The sequence below is a fragment of the Euleptes europaea genome, chromosome 5 (genome assembly GCF_029931775.1).
Source record: "Euleptes europaea isolate rEulEur1 chromosome 5, rEulEur1.hap1, whole genome shotgun sequence".
NCBI lineage: Eukaryota > Metazoa > Chordata > Lepidosauria > Squamata > Sphaerodactylidae > Euleptes > Euleptes europaea.
This window is the reverse complement of record NC_079316.1, coordinates 6,244,366-6,263,587: the sequence shown is the minus strand read 5'-3', so window position 1 is coordinate 6,263,587 and position 19,222 is coordinate 6,244,366. Positions and strand designations below refer to the sequence as shown.

At 48.8% G+C, this 19,222-nt stretch overlaps 1 protein-coding gene across 1 annotated transcript in view; it reads right to left on the bottom strand.

Moving 5' to 3' along the window:
* The window catches only part of PSMD1 (proteasome 26S subunit, non-ATPase 1), a 102,791-nt gene that overhangs the window by 63,333 nt on the left and 20,236 nt on the right, over window positions 1-19,222 (bottom strand). The window contains exons 10-16 of the mRNA XM_056850351.1: window positions 18,855-18,943; window positions 17,692-17,770; window positions 16,099-16,272; window positions 14,895-15,006; window positions 12,636-12,832; window positions 11,791-11,886; window positions 9,522-9,586 (exon numbers count right to left, since the gene is read on the bottom strand). Coding sequence (XP_056706329.1) covers window positions 9,522-9,586; window positions 11,791-11,886; window positions 12,636-12,832; window positions 14,895-15,006; window positions 16,099-16,272; window positions 17,692-17,770; window positions 18,855-18,943 — 812 coding nt within the window. The remainder of the gene's footprint in view (window positions 1-9,521; window positions 9,587-11,790; window positions 11,887-12,635; window positions 12,833-14,894; window positions 15,007-16,098; window positions 16,273-17,691; window positions 17,771-18,854; window positions 18,944-19,222) is intronic.

Below are 19,222 nucleotides of genomic sequence, written 5' to 3'. Positions count from 1 at the left end.
CCCTACAAACTAGCAGATTTGCTTAGAACACAGAAACACAGAGGTGGAAGGGACCTCAAGGATGATCTAGTCCAACCCTCTGTACAACACAGAAAATTCACAACTACTCCACCCCCCATACTCCTGCTCTATGCCCAGAGGAAGGGAAAAACCCTCCAGCATCCCTGGCCAATCTGGCCTGCAGGAAAATTCCTTCCCGACCCCAAATTAATGTAAGAAAGGGCCATGAGAGCCAAGCACTGACTCACCCCTTCCTGCCCTCCCTCTCATAATTTGCCTAAATCCATTGGCTAGGACCGTCTTTTGGCAAACACAGTATATTTTATTTAAACACCATGTGCAGGCTGGTTAGAGGGTCAGACTAGGGGCTGGGAGACCCTGGCGTGAATCCCCACTTGGCCATGGAAGCTTATTGGGTGACCTTGGGCCAGTCACACACCCTCAGCCAAAACTACCTCACAGGATTGTTGTATGGGAAAAAAATGGAGGAGGTAAGAATGAAGCTGTAAGCCACTTTAAGTCCACACTGGAAAGAAAAGCAGCGTATATGACAGAACTGTTCAGGAGGGAATTTTCATAAACAGATTAGAATTATAGTATCATGGAACAGTGTAGGTTGCAGCGTTTATTGTATGCATCCTCTTGCTTTTACTGCACCATCTTTGTAACCCCACTTTCTGCACCGTTCATGATAGGTCTGGCTTTAGATGACGGCCTGTTTGCATTGTGCCTGAATTCTTTAATCCCAATCTATTGCCCTGTCTGTTGGATTTCTTAAACTAACTGTCTGAACTGTTTTTATATTTTGTAATCCGCTTTGAGTTTCCGCAAGAACAACGGGCTATAAGTGAAGTAAACAAAATAAAGTTTATCGCCATACTGAGATTTAGATTTTGGGCTGTATCCAGACACCTATGGGTGCACAGAACACAGATCCTTCCTGCACCCCCTTCCCCAAACCTTTCTGACTCTGGGGAAGTTGATTTGCCCCCTTTTCCCCTTCCTCGGCCAGCCCCCAGCCCCATGTGAATGCCCTTTGACGATCCATTTTCGGATGGAGGGTAAGATATAAAGGCTTTTTGACAAGTACGCCACCATGGTGAGTGGGAAGGCCTTCTATCTATTTTCACTCTTGGAAAAACGTCCCCTGAAATGTTTGCAAAACACTAGAAGAAGGACGAGCATTCCCGGAGCTCCCTGAAATGGAAAGACTAAACACCGCAAAAGAAGGCCTTTTCACAGAAACCGGGCCTTCAAATTTGCCAATGCAGGACTCTGCGAATGTGCCATTTTTATTTTTAAATAAAGTTAGGGTTTTCCCCCCTTTGCCCCAGCTTTCCCATCTACAACAGCAGGAATCACAAGTCACTTAAACGATGTTTTCTCATCAAAGGGCGATAAATATTTTAAAAAGCACAGCTGACGGAGCGGAGGAACAAAGCATAAACGTCTGCCGCCAAGCAGGATTTGTGGGCCACGCTGGGAGCAGAATAGGTGCCATGGGGGAGGGGGGGCAAGATTCAGGGAGCTGCCAAAAAATAAACACACGGCTCAGATCCTGCCAATTTGTTTCCTCTGTTTCCCCTTTCTCGGTTTCTCAAAACATGTCAACACACTCAGAAAAATACATTTGCCTTTGCAACCACCTCCATTAGGGACTAGTCACTAGAACTTTGGAATCCCTCTTCCCCAATTCCTGATGGACCCCCAAAACCCATCACTATATATTATAGCAAAGGGCTAAAACTAATAAAATGCACTTCAACAAAGATAAATGTAAAGTTCTGCATTTAGGTAGGAAAAATCAAATGCATAATTATAGGATGGGGGAGACTTGTCTGAGCAGTAGTGTGTGTGAAAAGGATCTTGGGGTCTTAGTAGACCAAACATTGAGCATGAGTCAGCAGTGTGATGCGGTAGCTAAAAAGGCAAATGCAATCTTGGGCTGTATCAACAGAAGTATAGTGTCCAGATCACACGAAGTGCTGGTATTGCTTTACTCTGCTCTGGTTAGACCTCACCTAGAGTACTGTGTTCAGTTTTGGCCACTGCAATTTAAGAAAGATGTAGACAAGCTGGAACGGGTCCAGAGGAGGGCAACAAAGATGGTGAGGGGTCTGGAGACCAAGTCCTATGAGGAAAGGTTGAAGGAGCTGGGTATGTTTAGCCTGAAGAGGAGAAGACTGAGAGGGGATACGATAACCATCTTCAAGTACTTGAGGGGCCGTCATATAGAGGATGGCGCCGAGTTGTTTTCTGTTGCCCCAGAAGGTTGGAACAGAAACAACGGGTTGAAATTAAATCAAAAGAGTTTCTGTCTAGACATCAGGAAGAATTTTCTAACAGTTAGAGCAGTTCCTCAGTGGAACAGGCTTTCTCAGGAAGTGGTAAGCTTTTCTTCCCTGGAGGTTATTAAGCAGAGGCTAGATGGTCATCTGTCAGCAATGCTGATTCTATGACCTTAGGCAGATCATGCGAGGGAGGGCATCTTGGACATCTTCTGGGCATGGAGTAGGGGTCACTGGGGGTGTGTGGGCAGGAGGTAGTTGTGAACTTCCTGCATTGTGCAGGGGGTTGGACTAGATGACCCTGGTGGTCGCTTCCAACTCTATGATTCTACAGAGTAAGAGCCAACAGCATGAATCTGAACGTCTCCATTCCAAACCTGACCTCGTACAAGAATTTACTAAGTAATTTTCAGAAAGTCAGATTAAAGTCCAATAGCACTTCAGAGACCAACAGATTGGTGGGGCATAAGCTTTCCAGAGTCAAAGCTCTTTTCATCAGATACCAATACAGCTACCCTCACAAAACTATCTCCATAAATTTGGTCTACTTGTCTCTTGGCCTCAGTCCTCTGTTCGAAGTACAGAGGTAATATCAGCCTGCTTTACACGGCTTTGCCAAGGATTACTAAAATAATATGTGAATCACTGCCAACACCGGACGTAAACACTAAGTATTACTAATCACCTCTTTTGTAAGGAACCCCAGCGTCCAAGCAGCACAAAAGCTAACCATCTGGAATAGCAGAGTGGCTGCAGGACAGAACTATGTGTCAGGCAGTCCCTGGTATAAATCTCACTTTGGCCAGTAGTCTTGAACAAGCTGCAGGAGAACTTGTTCAGAGACTCATCTGTAGCACGTAAAGGATGATAACAGCATTTTATCACTTTGTGTGTAAACACAGGCTTTATCAGAGATGCCTGTTTTAAACCAGAAGTTATTAACAGTCTAGCGAAAAAATTGCAAGCAGCCTTATCACGGTGGCTTGGAGGTTTGAAACATTTCCCAGAATGATTGTTCTGTCCTTTCCACTGGGAGCTTTATGGCCTTCCATGTGTGTGTTAAGTGCTGTCAAGTCGCTTCCGACTCATGGCGACCCTATGTATGAAAGTCCTCCAAAATGTCCTTTCTTTGACAGCCTTGCTCAGATCTTGCAAATTGAAGTCTGTGGCTTCCTTTATTGAGTCAATCCATCTCTTGTTGGGTCTTCCTCTTTTCCTGCTGCCCTCAACTTTTCCTAGCATGACCGTCTTTTCCAGTGACTCTTGTCGTCTCATGACGTGACCAAAATATGATAGCCTCAGTTTAGTCATTTTCGCTTCTAGGGTCAGTTCAGGCTTGATTTGATCTATAACCCACTGATTTGTTTTTTTGGCAGACCACGGAATCCGTAACACTCTCCTCCAACACCACATTTCAAAGGAATCTATTTTCTTCCTATCAGCTTTCTTCACTGTCCAGCTTTCACACCCATACATAGTAATAGGGAATACGATGGCATGAATTAATTTAGTCTTGGTGGCCAGTGACATATCCTTACACTTCAAAATATTTTCTAGCTCCTTCATGGCTGCCCTTCCCAGTCTCAATCATATGGCCTTCCATATGAGGTGTAAAAACTTAGTCACGAGCAAACCACAGATATCTGGATTCCGAGCCTCAGAATCCATTCCGCTGCCAAAACTCAGCCCAAAAACGTGCAGAACAATATCCTCTGAACAGCTGCAAGGTGCATTCCCATTGTCAAATAAATAACCGTCGGCCCATTACACGTCAGGGCTGCAACCATGCATAAACCAGGATTCTGCTCCCAGGCAATTCAAATTATCTATCAATCTATCATCCATCCATCCTCCCTCCATCCCTGCCCTTAAGGAAACTGAGCTGGAACAGGAGATGTGTAGCAATCATCCCAAATGACACATAACCACGACACATCATTGCACTTGCTGCCAGCCCTGTTGATCAATCATGGGTGACGTCTCACAGCTTTGGTGGGTTAACCACATTTATCTCTTGAGGAAAGCTCCAACCCCAGCTGCGGAGTCAGGATGGCAGCGCCAGTCAGGGAAGATGAAAGACAGAACGCAGGCCGGTACAGCAGGAAGCTCTCCGTTCCCAACGATGGAGGCGGCAACGAGATCAGCAAAAATGTTCCATCAGAACAGATTTGGAAGAAGAATCCCCCCGCGTATGGGAGAAGTGTGTGGAATTTTTTTTTCCTTCCGTACAAACACGAGGTCAGTTAAACAGTACCTGCTGCCCACCAGAGAAGGTAGTTCTGGGAGCCAGCGTGGTGTGGTGGTTAAGAGGTAATATCAGCCTCTTGGAGCAATGGACTCTGATTTGGAGAACCGGGTTTGATTCTCCACTCCTCCACGTGAGCGGCGGAGGCTAATCCGGTAAACTGGGTTGCTTTCCCAACTCCTACACACAAAGCCAGCTGGATGACCTTGGGCTAGTCACAGCTCTCTTAGAGCTCTCTCAGCCACACCTACCTCACAAGGTGTCTGCTGTGGGGAGGGGAAGGGAAGGAGACTGTAAGCCCGTTTGATTCTTCCTTAAGTGGTAGAGAAAGTTGGCATATAAAAACCAACTCTTCTTTTCCTTCTTCTTCATATGTCAATTCCCCACTCCTCCCCATGAGCAGCAGAGGCTAATCTGGTGAACTAGATTTGTTTTCCCACTCCTCCATATGCAGCCAGCTGGGTGACCCTGGGCTAGTCACAGCTCTCTTAGAGTTCTCTCAGCCCCACCTACCTCACAGGTTGTCTGTTGTGGGGAAGGGAAGGTGATTGTAAGCCAGTTTGATTCTCCCTTAAGTGGTAGAGAAAGGCAGCATTTAAAAACCAGCTCTTCTTCTAGTTCTGTGCTTGGCAAAGGACGGCTGGACTAGCCAGAAGGCATGCAAAACGACTCTGCAGAGACACCTGCTGCCCACGGAGGGGAACTGGGAGAGCACGAAAACCAAATCACACGTGGCACACTCCCAGGAGCAAAGAAAGGAAAGGCGGCAAGATCCATTCAGAGTGCCAATTCTGCCACACTGAAAGCAACAGACCAGTTAAAGCCAACCAGAGGCCACATGTAGTTAAGCACAGCAAGACTGGAGAGGTGTTGGCACTGTACTTTTGCACGCCATTTCCCTCCTTTGCGACACCCCGCCCACCTTCTGACTGGGATAGTAGGGCTCAGGGATCGCTAGTCTTACTTGTATTTGATGAAGGCAGCTTTGACTCCGGAAAGCTTATACCCTGAGAATCCTGTGGGTCTCTAAGGTGCTACTGGACTCGAATCTAGCTCTTCTACTGCAGGCCAACGCAGCTACCCTCTGAACTTAATATATGAAGTGAGCATTCTGCTGTTGAGCATGGCAGTCAGAAAGAAGACTGGTGGAGACTGTTGGGAACTGAGAAAGAAACTATGGACCCCGAGGTCCAAAGCCAGGGGATTTGTACACTTGGCGTCCGCTTGGGCCTCTCCAGTTTGCACTCGTACAGGCTGTGTTGACGTGGGGCTGAGCACACAAAGGCAGAGAGCATGGCTACTGTCTTGGGAGGGGCCGTAGCTCAGTGTTAGAGCCTCTGCTTGGCATGCAGAAGGGTCCCAGGTTCAGTCTCTGGCATCTCCAGTTAAAGGGACTAGGCAAGTAGATGATGTGAAAGACCTCTGCCTGAGACCCTGGAAAGCTGCTGCTGGTCTGAGTAGACAATACTGACTTTGATGGACCAAGGGTCTAATTCAGTATAAGGCAGCTTCATGTGTTGTTCCATACCCAGAACCTGTATGTATCATGCTTACAGGGCTACTGCTGTAACCACACGTTAATTGGCTGTTGCAAGAATTAATTTGCTCTTAACCCTACGCCTCAACTCAGGAATTGAAAGTATCTCACTTTCATGATACTGCTCATACAGCCAATTCGGCTCTGAACAGTGTAAACTGAAAATATCAGGAGACCCAAGGAAAGACTTGGCAGATGACTCTTTTGGGAAGAGTTACTTAGGAAGCCTACAGACCATAAAGTGGTTGCAATCCCCACCACTGAAAGGTATTAATATTCCCTGCTATAATCTTATCCATCCTTGCTCTGATCCTTCCCAGACACTTCACTTACATTATGTTCTCTTAATAAGATAGTCACACTCTTAATTCCACTTCTGGCAGCCCCCAGTGGAAAGTTTCAATAAGAGTTATATTGAAGGTGCGGGAAAATCTCCCCTATGCTGGAGCTGCTCTGAAAACCACCGCAGTCCAAGGTTGTCTGGCTCAGCTAAACAAAGAGCTGACTGCAGCACAACCAAGAGCCCACTTGAAACGTTTCGCACTTCTAGACGTACTCTTGTTATTGGGCAGAAGGCAGTTTGTTTCCAAGTCCCAAGAGATTGGAGGCTTCCCCACACAGTCTTCTCCCAAATACACTGCAGGAGATGATTCAGCCTCACGTCTAAGAGACCAAGGCCCAATGGAGCAGTGATTCCAGCAACTCAAGAAAAAAAAATCTCTCCTAGTCTTTTGTTCAAACTTGGCCGATTCCCATGGAAATCATAAGAACATAAGGCCATGCTGGATCAGACCAAGGTCCATCAAGTCCAGTAGTCTGTTCACATAGTGGCTAACCAGCTGCCTCTACGAAGCCCACAAACAACGGCAGTAGCATTGTCCTGCCTGTGTTCCAAAGCAACTAATATCATAGGCATGCTCCTTGGAGACTGGAGAGAATAGGTCTGCATCATGACTAGTAGCCATTTTGACAAGTAGCCGTGGATAGCCCTATTCTCCATGAACAGGTCCACTCCCCTCTTAAAGCCTTCCTAGTTGGCAGCCATCACCACATCCTGGGGCAGGGAGTTCCACAATTTAACTATGTGTTGTGTGAAGAAAGTCCAGAGCAACCTGATCACACAGAACACACACACAAAATTCCATTCTCAGCACTATTCGACATACTATGTCGGATATTTTTCAATCCTATTGCATTGCTTATTAAAGGCCTTGTGCTATTTGACCGCATTTTTTTACACTATATAGTCCACCTGGAGTCTCAGTGAGAAAGGTTGACGATAAATTAACTGTGAGGAGCCCGAAGTACTCTAAAGCACTGTTAGCCCCTGGCTCCACCTTAACATTCTACAACCAGGTAAAAAGCATCAGACTTATCCAATGCCCGAGCTCACACTTGCAGTTCACAGGCTGGCCAGTGTCTCGCATGAACTGCATGCGCCACAGACAAGCCCCAGACCCTCCAAAGCGCATTGGGACTCTGCTGTCCATGTGCCAGGATTCCTTAATGTAACAGTCCATGTTTGGAAGAGCTTCTTTGAAGACACGAATTCGGGAAATCATGCTTTCTTTCTTTTCCCCTGTTCTTAGACCGAGGTCTTGAACAATAAAACCATAAAACTTAAATAAAACCCATCTCTAGAAACACCTCCCTTCATCTCTTCTCTGCAGCCTCCAAAACACGAGCAACAAAATAAGTACACTGAGGGTTAGAGTCCTCTAAGAGGAACTGAACCTTTTCCTCCAAAGTTGCTCGAGAAGATCTGGACCATTTGTTAAAACACGGAATAATCCATTTTAGCCTAAGTTGGTATACGTAAGGACTTTGCAAAAGGATATGTACCAAGGAGTCCACTGAATGAAGAGGGCAGGGACACAGCCAGTATGAAAAAGAGATCTTTTGCATAAGGCCCAGCAAAATGGGAAACCATGCATCAACACTCACTAGACAGGCAAGGGTACAAAGAAATAGACCAGGCTTGGCTAGGAAAGTAGTGGCATTTTATTTGTCTGGACTGGTTATGAGGTTGGATTCCGCAGATCCGTTCCACCAACAGACACCCCTTCCCTCTGGTGTGAGGAGCTGCCCACTGATGCGCAAGAGTCTCCTTGCAGCTGAGGAAAAGCATTACTGTTAGCAGAATGGATTCCCGGGAGTCCACTCGACATTTTAGGGTGCAGCTACATCCGTCCTGGAAAGGTAGAAACCTACATCTTGAGTGACATGACACAGGTGGGCTTTCCAACCAGCTTTACCCCAGCTTGAAGTGACAGGCAATTTACAACTAACACACGACCAAGAGTTCTCTCTCTTTTACCCTGCCTGCAGAGTCCTCAAGACAATTTGTGCATCAATTCAAATCACAAAAGGACGAGAAAGCTCCCTGAAAAGGACAAACAATGGCAGGAACCTAGCTGCCGACTCCAACTCCAGCAGCAAAACCAGCTCCAGAAAACAAACCAACAAATCACTGGCTGCTATCACTGACCTAAGTGATAGCAGGGATGGCACCAAACAGGTGGCCCAAAGGCACCAACGCTGAAACAGAACCAGAAGCCACCCACCTAGGGAAAAGGCCTCCAAAGCCCTCCTCAGTTCCTTGGCAGGTTCACACGGCAGGAGGCAGAGTGGCGGGCATCGTATTTGGAAGCAGCCTCTTTCTCTCCCTCTCTCTAGACTGCTACAGTTAAAGGTCACATGCACACATGAAGCTGCCTTATACTGAATCAGACCCTTGGTCCATCAAAGTCAGTATTGTCTACTCAGACCGGCAGCGGCTCTCCAAGGTCTCAGGCAGGGCAGGGGTCTTTCACATCCCCTATTTGCCTAGTCCCTTTATCTGGAGATGCCGGGGATTGAACCTGGGACCTTCTACATGCCAAGCAGATGCTCTACCACCGAGCCACGGCCCCTCCAGGTCAGTTTGTAATTACCCAGAGCAACATGGAGCATGACCACACAATCCTGCAAAAACACATGTGAGGAAGGAATCCCGTGGCACAGCCAATGGTGTGGCTCCTACTTAGGCAAGTGCCTTCCAGTTCTGAGAAAGAGCTCTGTCTAGCTTAAAAGCTAGCATACTGTTACAGGAATGGTCAATGAAAACTGAACATAAGGCATGCTCCTCTAATCCTGGAGACTGCCACCTGGCTCATTTGTCCTCCTCATCCTAACAGAGCACTCAATCATTTCACAGTAACAGAATGTCACACCAGCCCCACAGCAGCCTACTCACAAGTTAGCCCACACACCTTCAGCTCTGTGAAGTGATATAAAACAATCTTCAGAAAAACAAAGCCAACAGCTCAAGGGGAAATACGCTGTGTCCACTTCATATATGAGTTTTCAAGCATGAGTTATTTTTCAGTCTGGACGAAGCACAAGGGAGTTCTGAGAACCTTCGATAAATCATCAGAGATCACAGAAGAGATGGAGACAAAAATAAATGTACCTGAACAAAATGAAACCCAGTGACTCCACGGCTGCCCTTCTCACATCATCATTGACGTCACTAACCTGTTAAGAAGATGACAAGGAGTAGTATAAACAGCCACATTTAGGGAAATCAGCTGGGGCATTTGTTCCGTTTCATTAGTGCTGGAAATGTGGCTTTTAAATACTTTCCAACTTCTCTTCCAGCTCCCTCCCATGACAGAATGACTGCCTAGTCACAATTCCCAAGTCACAATTCCCCTGGAATTCGCTGCCAGAGGATGTAGCAATGGCCACAGGACTTAGATAGCTTTAAAGGGGGATTAGACAGATTTGAGGAGGTCTATCAGTAGCTACTAGCCACGGTGACTAAAGGGAATCTCTATATTCAGAGGTTGTAAACCTCTAAATCCCACAGCCAGGAGGCAACACCAGGGGAAGGCCTCGGCCTCTATGCCCAGTTGTTAGACCTCTAGAGCAGTGGTCGGCAAACCGCGGCTCGCATGCCGCGTGCAGCTCTTTGGGCTCTTGAGGAGGAGGAGGCGGCGGCGCGCTGCGGCTCCTCCCTGCAGGTGGAGGCGGCGAGCGGCCGGTGAGCGAGCGGGCAGCTGTCGCCTTGCCTCTGCTCCCCCCTGGCTTGCGGCCCTCCACCAGGGGGCGGAGGTGTGGGGTCGTGGCCCAAGCAGGCCGGCCCGGCTGGCCGGAGGAAGGGCTGGGGAAGCACGGCCCCTAGAGCCGGAGGGCAAGGAGCCGCGGGGAGTCGGCTGCGGCCGAAGTAGGTGCGGGGCAGGGCGGGGACGCGGGGAAGAGCGAGCCGGGGGCGCTGCCTTCTGCCCTGCCCTCAGCTTCGGAGTCTCCCTCGCCGCGGCCGGGCTGGCTTCGTGGAGTCTGAGAACTTTTGGCCGGGCATGGCTGCGGGGCACCGGGTATGTGTGTGTGTGGGGTGTGCAGGTGACGATAGCTTTTCTCCTTCTCGTTTGTGCATGGCCGTTGATGCACGGGAGGTTTTGCCTTGGATTTGCCACTCAGATGCACATTTTCCCCATCCAGATTCTCAAAACTCTGCATAGGGATTTGCCACTCAGATGCACAACTCAACAATAAGCCCCCCTGCAGAGTTTTGAGAATGCAGATGGGGAAAATGTACAGTGTTTGTCAGTCATTGTCATGATTTAATTTTATGGATATCTTACTTACTTTTTCCCCCTCCTCAGAGGCCATGTCTACCCACTGGCTTTCTTGGCGGTAGACCTGGACTCCGAGGAGGGGAAAAAGTCCCCCTTCAGAGGCCAGGTCTACCAATTGGCTTCTATGGGCCTCCGGAGGCCAGGTCTACTGCCAAGAAAGCCAATGGGTAGACCTGGCCTCCCAATAGGACTCAGCCGGAGGCCAGGTCAACCAATAAGCTTTTATGGCAGTAGACCAGGCCTCCAGACGAGGACTCTGGACGGGGAGGGGGAAAATGGCAGGGACTTGTAATTTAATTTTTATCAATAAATAAGATCATTATTAAGTATGATATCAAGTTTTATTCAGTGTACCTACCTATATAGTTTAAGTTTAAGAAATTTGGCTCTCAAAAGAAATCTCAATCGTTGTACTGTTGATATTTGGCTCTTTTGACTAATGAGTTTGCCGACCCCTGCTCTAGAGTAACTGGGTGTCCGCTGTTTGAAAGAGGAGCTGGACTAGATGGACCACTGCTATTAAGCTAGAAGAGATCAAATCCCCCACCTTCCTTAACCCATGATACAATGGTGTACCCGACTCAAGCAGACTTGGGTTCAAATCTCACTATAGCCAAGGACTCACTGGAGATCTGAGTTACTTCCCTCTCTGTCTCATTTCACCATTTAAGAATTTACGTTATAACGATCTACCCAACAGCAAGTTTTGGGGAACTACGAATGTTAAGGGAATGCCTAGACTCATTGTGGTCGAGGAAACTCAATCAGGGTTTTGTGGAGCATCTGAACTGGCCAATCACAACTTGCCTTTGACTGTCAAACCAGAATCAGAAATCTCCCACAGCTGGCATACTAACAAAGTTGGGAAAGTATGCCGAAAGATGGGAGTACAGGGCAAGGAATGCAGCCAAGCAGCTCTAAGCCATGGGATGTCTGTTGTTTGTCTGGAAGCTCAACCCACAATTTGGCTTCTAAACAACTACCTTAAGCCATGGAATGGCGCAATGTCTGAAACTGACATCCCCTGTGAAGACCCACAGATGAGCTCGGCATACTCCCGCAAGTGCCCATGTTCTCTGCCCCACGGCATCTGGTACTCACAGCCACATGCAAAAGGCGTCGGATTGCTTTGTTGTTCCCTGAGCCACAGTATGCCATCGCAACCGTATACATTCCCGAACGACGGAGGATTGGATCCTGGAAGAAAGATAACATTTTTTAAGGAGGCTGTCTTACATCAGGGTCATCTTGCTCTTGAGTAAAGGCAGTAAGTGTCTACCCTGCTCCATCCAATACTACTTTGGACAGCAGCATGATAGCATTGGGATGGCTGCTGAATTTCATGACCACCAACAACGAGACATTAAAAATTAATCCTTTACATTTGGGGAAAAGTCTGGAATAACTTCTCTGGTCACTTGCCTTAAATATGTTGAACCCTGTTCTCTTAAGTGCCTGGTTAAATTGTCGACTCCGCTCCAAACTCTGCTATAAAACCTCTCATTTCAGAGAAGTCACTGGAGCCCTGCCCATCCAGCAAGTCCCAGGAAATCCCCTGGGAGCTGGGAATTCCCATGGGCTTTGAGAAGAAGGTGTGGCTTCATCCCTCACAGGAGAATTCCCCATGTCATCTTCTGGCCCTACTGGACAACTGGCCACAGGCCCAGCTCCTTAAAGGGGCCACTTGGCTTTCCTGCCACTGCTGTCCTCTGAAGCACTACTGCCGTTCTACAGCCTGCCAGCTTCTCCTTGGAGACTGGCAGGGGCAGAACCACATAGCCAAACCTGCTGGGTAACAGGTAGTTGCTTCCCCCCACCCCCCAGCCACATCTGCTGACCTTGGCAAGGGGTGGCCTCTCCAACCCTGGACACAAAGTGGATGGATTCAGAAGGGCAGAGGGGCCCTCAATGAAGGCGGATGATTTCCGGAGAGGAGCAACGCTCACCTTATCTCTGCAGAGGCTCTCGATGAGGGCATCTGCCTCCTCCATTCGCCCGTACATCACCAAGGCGATCCCAACCGCCAGGCCCCGCAAGATCTTCTCGTGCTGGGTTTCCTGGGCGTAGCCAACCATGTCCTCAATTGCCTGAGCGTTTTTCGATCCCAGCATTACTAGACCGAGAGCCAGGCCAGCTGCTTCACCTTTTGGGAAGGGGGTGGGTGCAAAACAGAAGCAAAAATGAACACCAGATCTCTCCAGGATTCCGCAATAAACGGAGAATGGATTACCAGATGTTTGCAGGCCAAAAGATCTGTAATTTCATTGCTTTGTTCAGAGGTTCTGAACAGGTTTCAGCCAAATAACAGAAGTCCCAAAAGTCATATGGCAATAGTGTACTTCGGAGTTTCTTAAACTATGACCCTTTAACACAGGGGTCCTCAAACTAAGGCCCGAGGGCCGGATCCGGCCCCCGGAGGGCTTTTGTCCGGCCCGGGGACCAAGGAAGCCAGTCCCCCCTTGCCCCCCTCCCCAGAGCTTTTCTGGGCTTCCTGGCTGTGTACGCACAACTGGAAGCCTCCCTCCCGCCCCAGTCGCCCCCTTCCCTGCTCCCTCTCCAGCCCAAAACCCCTTTCCTGGGCACACAAGGCATCTTGCTGCTTCGCGTGCCGCCCGGTCGCCCCCTTCCCCCTCTCCCTCCCAGGCCCAAAACCTCCTTTCCTGGGTGCGCGAGGCGTCTTGCTGCCTCGCACGCCGCCCAGTCGCCCCCTTCCTGTCCTGGCGTTCCTGTTTTGGCCACAGTTGGCAGCGTTCTCACGGCTCGGGGCTCTCTCTCCTCCTGGGGGTATCCTTGTGGCCTGGAGGTAATTGTAGGGGCCCCTTGGGGGGGGCCTGGGCATATCTCCAGGGAGAAGAAAAAGACTTGTGGCCATTTATGCACAGGAGGTTTTGCCTTGGATTTGCCGCTCTCCAGATGCACATTTTCCCCATCTGAATTCTCAGAACTCAAAAGTAAATTCCCCCCCCCCACCCCAGGGGAGAGTTTGGAGAATTCGGATGGGGAAAATGTGCATCTGGAGAGCGGCAAATCCAAGGCAAACCCTTCCATGAATAAATGGCCTTGGTTTTTACATGCCAACTTTCTCTACCACTAAAGGGAGACTCAAATTGCCTTACAATCCCCTTCCCATACCCTCCCACAACAGACTCCCTGTGAGGCAGGTGGGGCTGAGAGAGCGCTAACAGAGCTGTAACTTGCCCAAGGTCAGCCAGCTGGCTTCGTGAGTAGGGGTGGGGAAACCAACCAGGTTCACCAGATTAGCCTCCGCTTCTCACATGGAGGAGTGGGGAATCAAACCCGGTTCTCTAGAGTCCCCGCTCCCAACCACCACTCTTAACCACTACAGGGGGAATGACCGGGCTTGTAAGGAGGATGCTTTTCCGGAGAGCCCCCTCGCGCCGCCGCCTCCTCCCCCGAAACAGTCCGGCCCCCAACAGTGTTTGAGGGACAGTGAACTGGCCCCCTGTTTTAAAAGTTTGAGGACCCCTGCTTTAACACTTCTAGGTGGTTCCCTGGACCACAGCAATACCAAGAAACATTAAACCAGGGCTAGCACCTTCTGTGCTCCAATAACGCTGAACAAAATTTGCATTCCACACCAGCAGCGTCACAGTGAGGAGGAACTGAGCGTTAATTCAAACAGCCCTTCAAACAGCCTCCCCAATGGCAGCCCTTGTTTAAGAAAACGGGACACTCCAAAACTATGCAGCAAACCAGAAATATGGTCCAGGATAAAAAAATTCAGAACTGCTGCGCTACAACAACAAATACTAGAGTCCTCAACATGGTGCTGAATTCTCTCCCCTGTTACCCAATTACCCCAAAATAATTCTAGGGAGGGGCAACCTGCACTGCCAAGCCCACCCTCCCAACACCTCCATTCACAGGTCTAGCTCTTGCTAACACATACATACTAACTCCACAGATTATCAGACATAAAAACCCTCATATGACATATTTGAATGAATACATTTTTGTCTTCGAAACCATTTCAGTCATTCCAAAAGAGAAAGCATTCCACAGTTGTTGGGGGGGGGGGGGGTTTCTCTCCCTGTGCTCCCAAAATTTCCTCAGAAAGCAAACCCTTTTCTCGGCCTTCCTTCAAATTTCTACACAGCCCAGACACAGTTTAACACTCTGCTGAGAACCAGCCGTGCTCCTCCCCCACGCCCAACTCAGCAGGTCCGCTCATAGTGCCGGCTCACCTGTCACGGCATCATCTTGGTACAGGTTTGTTTTCAGAAGGTCATACACATCCTGGCGCGCGGTCCCCATGGCAGCTAAGCCAAGGCCCAAGCTACCCCCATGGCGGACAATCTACCAAACCAAAAAAAAAAAAAAAAAGGAAAAAGAATTATCGTCTCTAGAGCAGGGGGGTCCCCAATCTTTCTGAGCCTGCGGGCACCCTTTGGAATTCTGAAACAAAATGGCTGCCGCAGAAGGTGGAGTCAACCACAAAGTGTAAGGGAGCGAGGCTGTGCATAACTGTAACAGTAGGTGTAGTGGTTAAGAGCGGTGGTTTGGAGCAGTGGAGTCTGATCTGGAGAACCGGGTTAGATTCCCCACTCCTCCACATGAGCGGTGGAGGCTAATCTAGTGAACTGGATTTGTTTCCCCACTCCTACACATGAAGCCAGCTGGGTGACCTTGGGCAAGTCACACTCTCTCAGCCTCACCCACCTCACAGGGTGTCTGTTGTGGGGAGGGGAAGGGAAGGTGCTTGTAAGCCGGTTTGAGTCTGCCTTAAGTGGTAGAGAAAGTCGGCATATAAAAACCAACTCTTCTTCTTCTTCTTAACTGGATGCCTTTTAAAATGAATATATTGCTTTAAACTATTTTCTTGCATACACGCAGCTGACTTCTGGTCACACAGTGAAGAGGCTTGTGCCGTGGTGGCAGCTGCCACTGAAGCAATTAAAAAAAATTCAGAAGTCCTGCTGGGGAAAAGCCCCACTCACTTTCTAAAAACATCTGCAGGGCCGGAGGAAAGGTGCCAGTGGGTGCCATGGTGCCCACAGGCGCAGTGTTAGGGACTCCTGCTCTAGCGTGACTATATTCCCTGGGAGGGGGGAAGACAAAAAACAGCAAGCAAACGAAGGGGCAGTGACAGCCCCATCAAACCACATTTTACTTTCGTGATTTTCAGAGCTGCTGCTATATCCAAATGCAAGCCTTACTTCTAGCCCCTGTGAAATCACACAAGGAGGTTTTACATATTTATGGAAGGACTGAGTGGCATTTCCTCTTTCGTTTAGATGTGGCTTTCAGCACTTGGAATAAAGATACTCAGTTCTGGCTCTACCCAAGAAACGAGGAGCTGTCTACATCTCCCTGTATGCTATGTAATGCGAGATGACCGCCCTGCCACCCTCGGGCTCCACCGTCCACGCGTCCTAGGAGACCACGTACATCATTGCTGGCGTTCTTCAGCTGGTTCAGCAAATAGTCGATGATATCGCCGCCGTGGTTGGCGTGGATGAGTCCCAGGGCGTAGAGTCCACCCCCTTCCTGATAGGCCGAGCCTGGAGATGTGTCTTTGGGTAGGTATGTCGCCATCAACTGTAGAGCCTCCTTCTCATGGCCCTGCACATTCAAGCGCAAAGAAAAGAAACATGGGATGTTAAGAATCCTTCTGGCTTCTAATGGCTCTGCTTCCAGTGGTAGCCAAACCAGATGCTTCTAGTAAGCCAACAACTCTGCACTGTTTGTCCCTGGCACCTGCTATTCAGAGGTACAGTGCACCTGAACATGGAGGTTCCATTTACCTGCTGATAAACCAATCTGTCACGACTTTGCCTATCCACCTCTGGAAGCCGATTAACACAATGCCCATTACCACAACTTGTGGCAGTGAAATCTAATTATGTCCAGTAAAGACTTTTTGGTGGGCGTGAAGAACAGCCTCTAGAGTGAAGTGAGAGGACTGGGGCTTCCTTGGCTCCCTCTTTCTACTGCAGTCCACTTAGCCCCCTACCCCCAAGCGTCTGCTTTGGGGGGGGGGATAAAGGACCCCCCCCCGAAATAGCAGAAAATCATAGAATCATAAAGTTGGAAGGGGTCATCTAGTTGTATTGACAGCAGCTGCCACCACAGCACAAGGTTCTTCACTCTGTGACTGAAGCTGCGGCAGCCATTTTGCGGGAGCCATTTTGCAGCTGTGCCCACCATGCTGTTGTCAAGAGTTCCAAAGGTGTGCGCAGGCTCAAAAAGTTTGGGGACCCCTGTCTCAGTGACACCCACGCCAATGACAGTAAGAGGCAACTGCGGCAGGACAACTGCGTTTCAACACTGCGGCTACCCTGTGAACAAGAAGCTACCGAGTGAGCACATCTCTCCGAGGCTCAAAGATCTCTGGTGGCTCCCAGACTGTTTCCTGGGAGCAAGGTGCCTAAAGGAATGTGTGCTCCCATGAAAACCGACCCACCGATCAAGATGGAATTCTGACACCGGGTGGTGGGTGCTGCCATAAAACGGCTGCCACAGAAGGCAGAGCCAACCACAGACTATCAGGGAGGGAGGTTATGCATAATTCCCATAGTAACTCTTCAAATATTTCAAGCAGCTCTTTTTAACAAGGTACTTTAAAAAAAAGAACAGGTTGATTTAAAACATTTTCTGGCACACACACACAGGTAGGACACAGGCAGTTTACATGCAGTCACCCAGTGAAGATCCTTGTGCTGTGGGGGCAGATCCTGTTGAAGCATTTTTTTAAATCTACATAGCCAATCAGAAGCCCTGCTGGGCAAAAGTCCTACTGGCCTCACCCACTTTCTAAAAGCACTTGGCAGGCGCCAAGCAAAATGTCAGAAGGACCATGGGGCCCACAAGCACCGTGTTGGGGACCCCTGTTGTAATGGGTCCAATCCTATGACTCTGGTCCACCAATGTTGGAGATTTCAGCAGGCAAAGAACACCCCTTGCACTGGCTGGACACACCAAAGGTGGACACAGAGGCCATTCTTTTAGCTATTCGATGTGCAAGGGTTAATTTGGTATTACCTTATGTATGACGCCCAGGCTGGCTGTCGCAGTAAACTTGGCCCAGTTGGTGGCTCTGGCAAGCCACTCCAAATTATCTCTGCAAAGAGAAAAGCTGGGGATTTAGCTGAGTCTTGGAGTCATTCAAACCCTCCCAATCTCAGGAATACAGAATTGTTAGATGCTGGCACCTGTCAAGGACAATTAACTCTGATGTACTAGTTCCGGCTGTGGACTACTCGACCTCACTTCTAGCCACACCTGCAGCATACATGCCATTGGTATTCTCAGTACAAAACCTCCCCATCTGCCACCAAGGAAATACAAATGTGGACCTGAAATCAAATTACACGGTTCCAAAAATTACCTCAAGCCACATATTTTCAACACCAGTCTGCTCAGTCTGGGCGAGACAGTAGCACTGTACTTATTTAAATCATTTTTTCTGACCTAAGCCAAGAACTCAAAGCTACGCTGCATCTTTACAAACACCCCTGATAGGTGGTTTATGCTAAGGGAGTTTTCTCCAAAAGCAAGGAATGCTTCACAGGTGAGCAGAGATCACCCCTTGACTTTCGCCACAGCCAAAGAGACCCTTGAATGACAACACAGATGGGCTATAAAGCCAAGCACAGCCCAATTCATGCCCTGAGGAATCAGGGCCTTTTCCAAGGCACGATCAGAACATTTGTACTATCTGATAGACTAGAAGCACAATTTCCAGGAACTCTGAATGCATAGAGTTGCAAATAAAACTGTCCTGGCTAAAGAGTAACAGGAAAAGAATGATCCAGGCGATTAAGAAACTATCACCACTCCCCAGTTTATGGGGAGGGGCCGTGGCTCAGTGGCAGAGCATCTGCTGGGAATGCAGAAGGTTCCAGGTTCAATCCCTGGCATCTCCAGTGAAAAGGACCAGGTGATGTGAAAGACCTCCGCCTGAGACCCTGGAAACCTGCTGCCAGTCTTAGACAATTGGGATGGGGCCATGGCTCAGTGGTAGAGCATGCAGAAGGTCCCAGGTTCAATCCCCGGCATCTCCAGTTAAAGGGACTAGGCAAGTAGGTGATGTGAAGGACCTCAGCCTGAGACCCTGTTGCCAGTCTGAGTAGACAATACTGACTTTGATGGACAGAGGGTCTGATTCAGTATAAGGCAGCTTCATGTGTTCATGTGTATTTTACCTAAGGAACTGGTCACTGGTTGTTCCACAGTGCATAAAGGAGTTTGCTATAACCGTTGCTGTGTGACAGACGGAATTCCGCACAGCATCCTGTGGAGAAGCAAAACAGCCAGTTACTAAAAAAGCAAAAAGAAACCACCATGTGCCAAACCCCGATCTGCAGTCCGGGCTACAAAGAGCTGAGTAGTTGCTGACAAGTTCAAAAAGGAATCGGAGAACGACAAAGCAAGGTGGCGAGACTCAGGAGGAAAGGCCATTGAAACTGAGTATATTTAGCATGAAGAAAACCTTTCAGGAATAACAGATGCCTAGTTTACAAATGGGTAGAAAAGGGGTCCCCAACAGGGTGCCTATGAGTACCATGGTGTC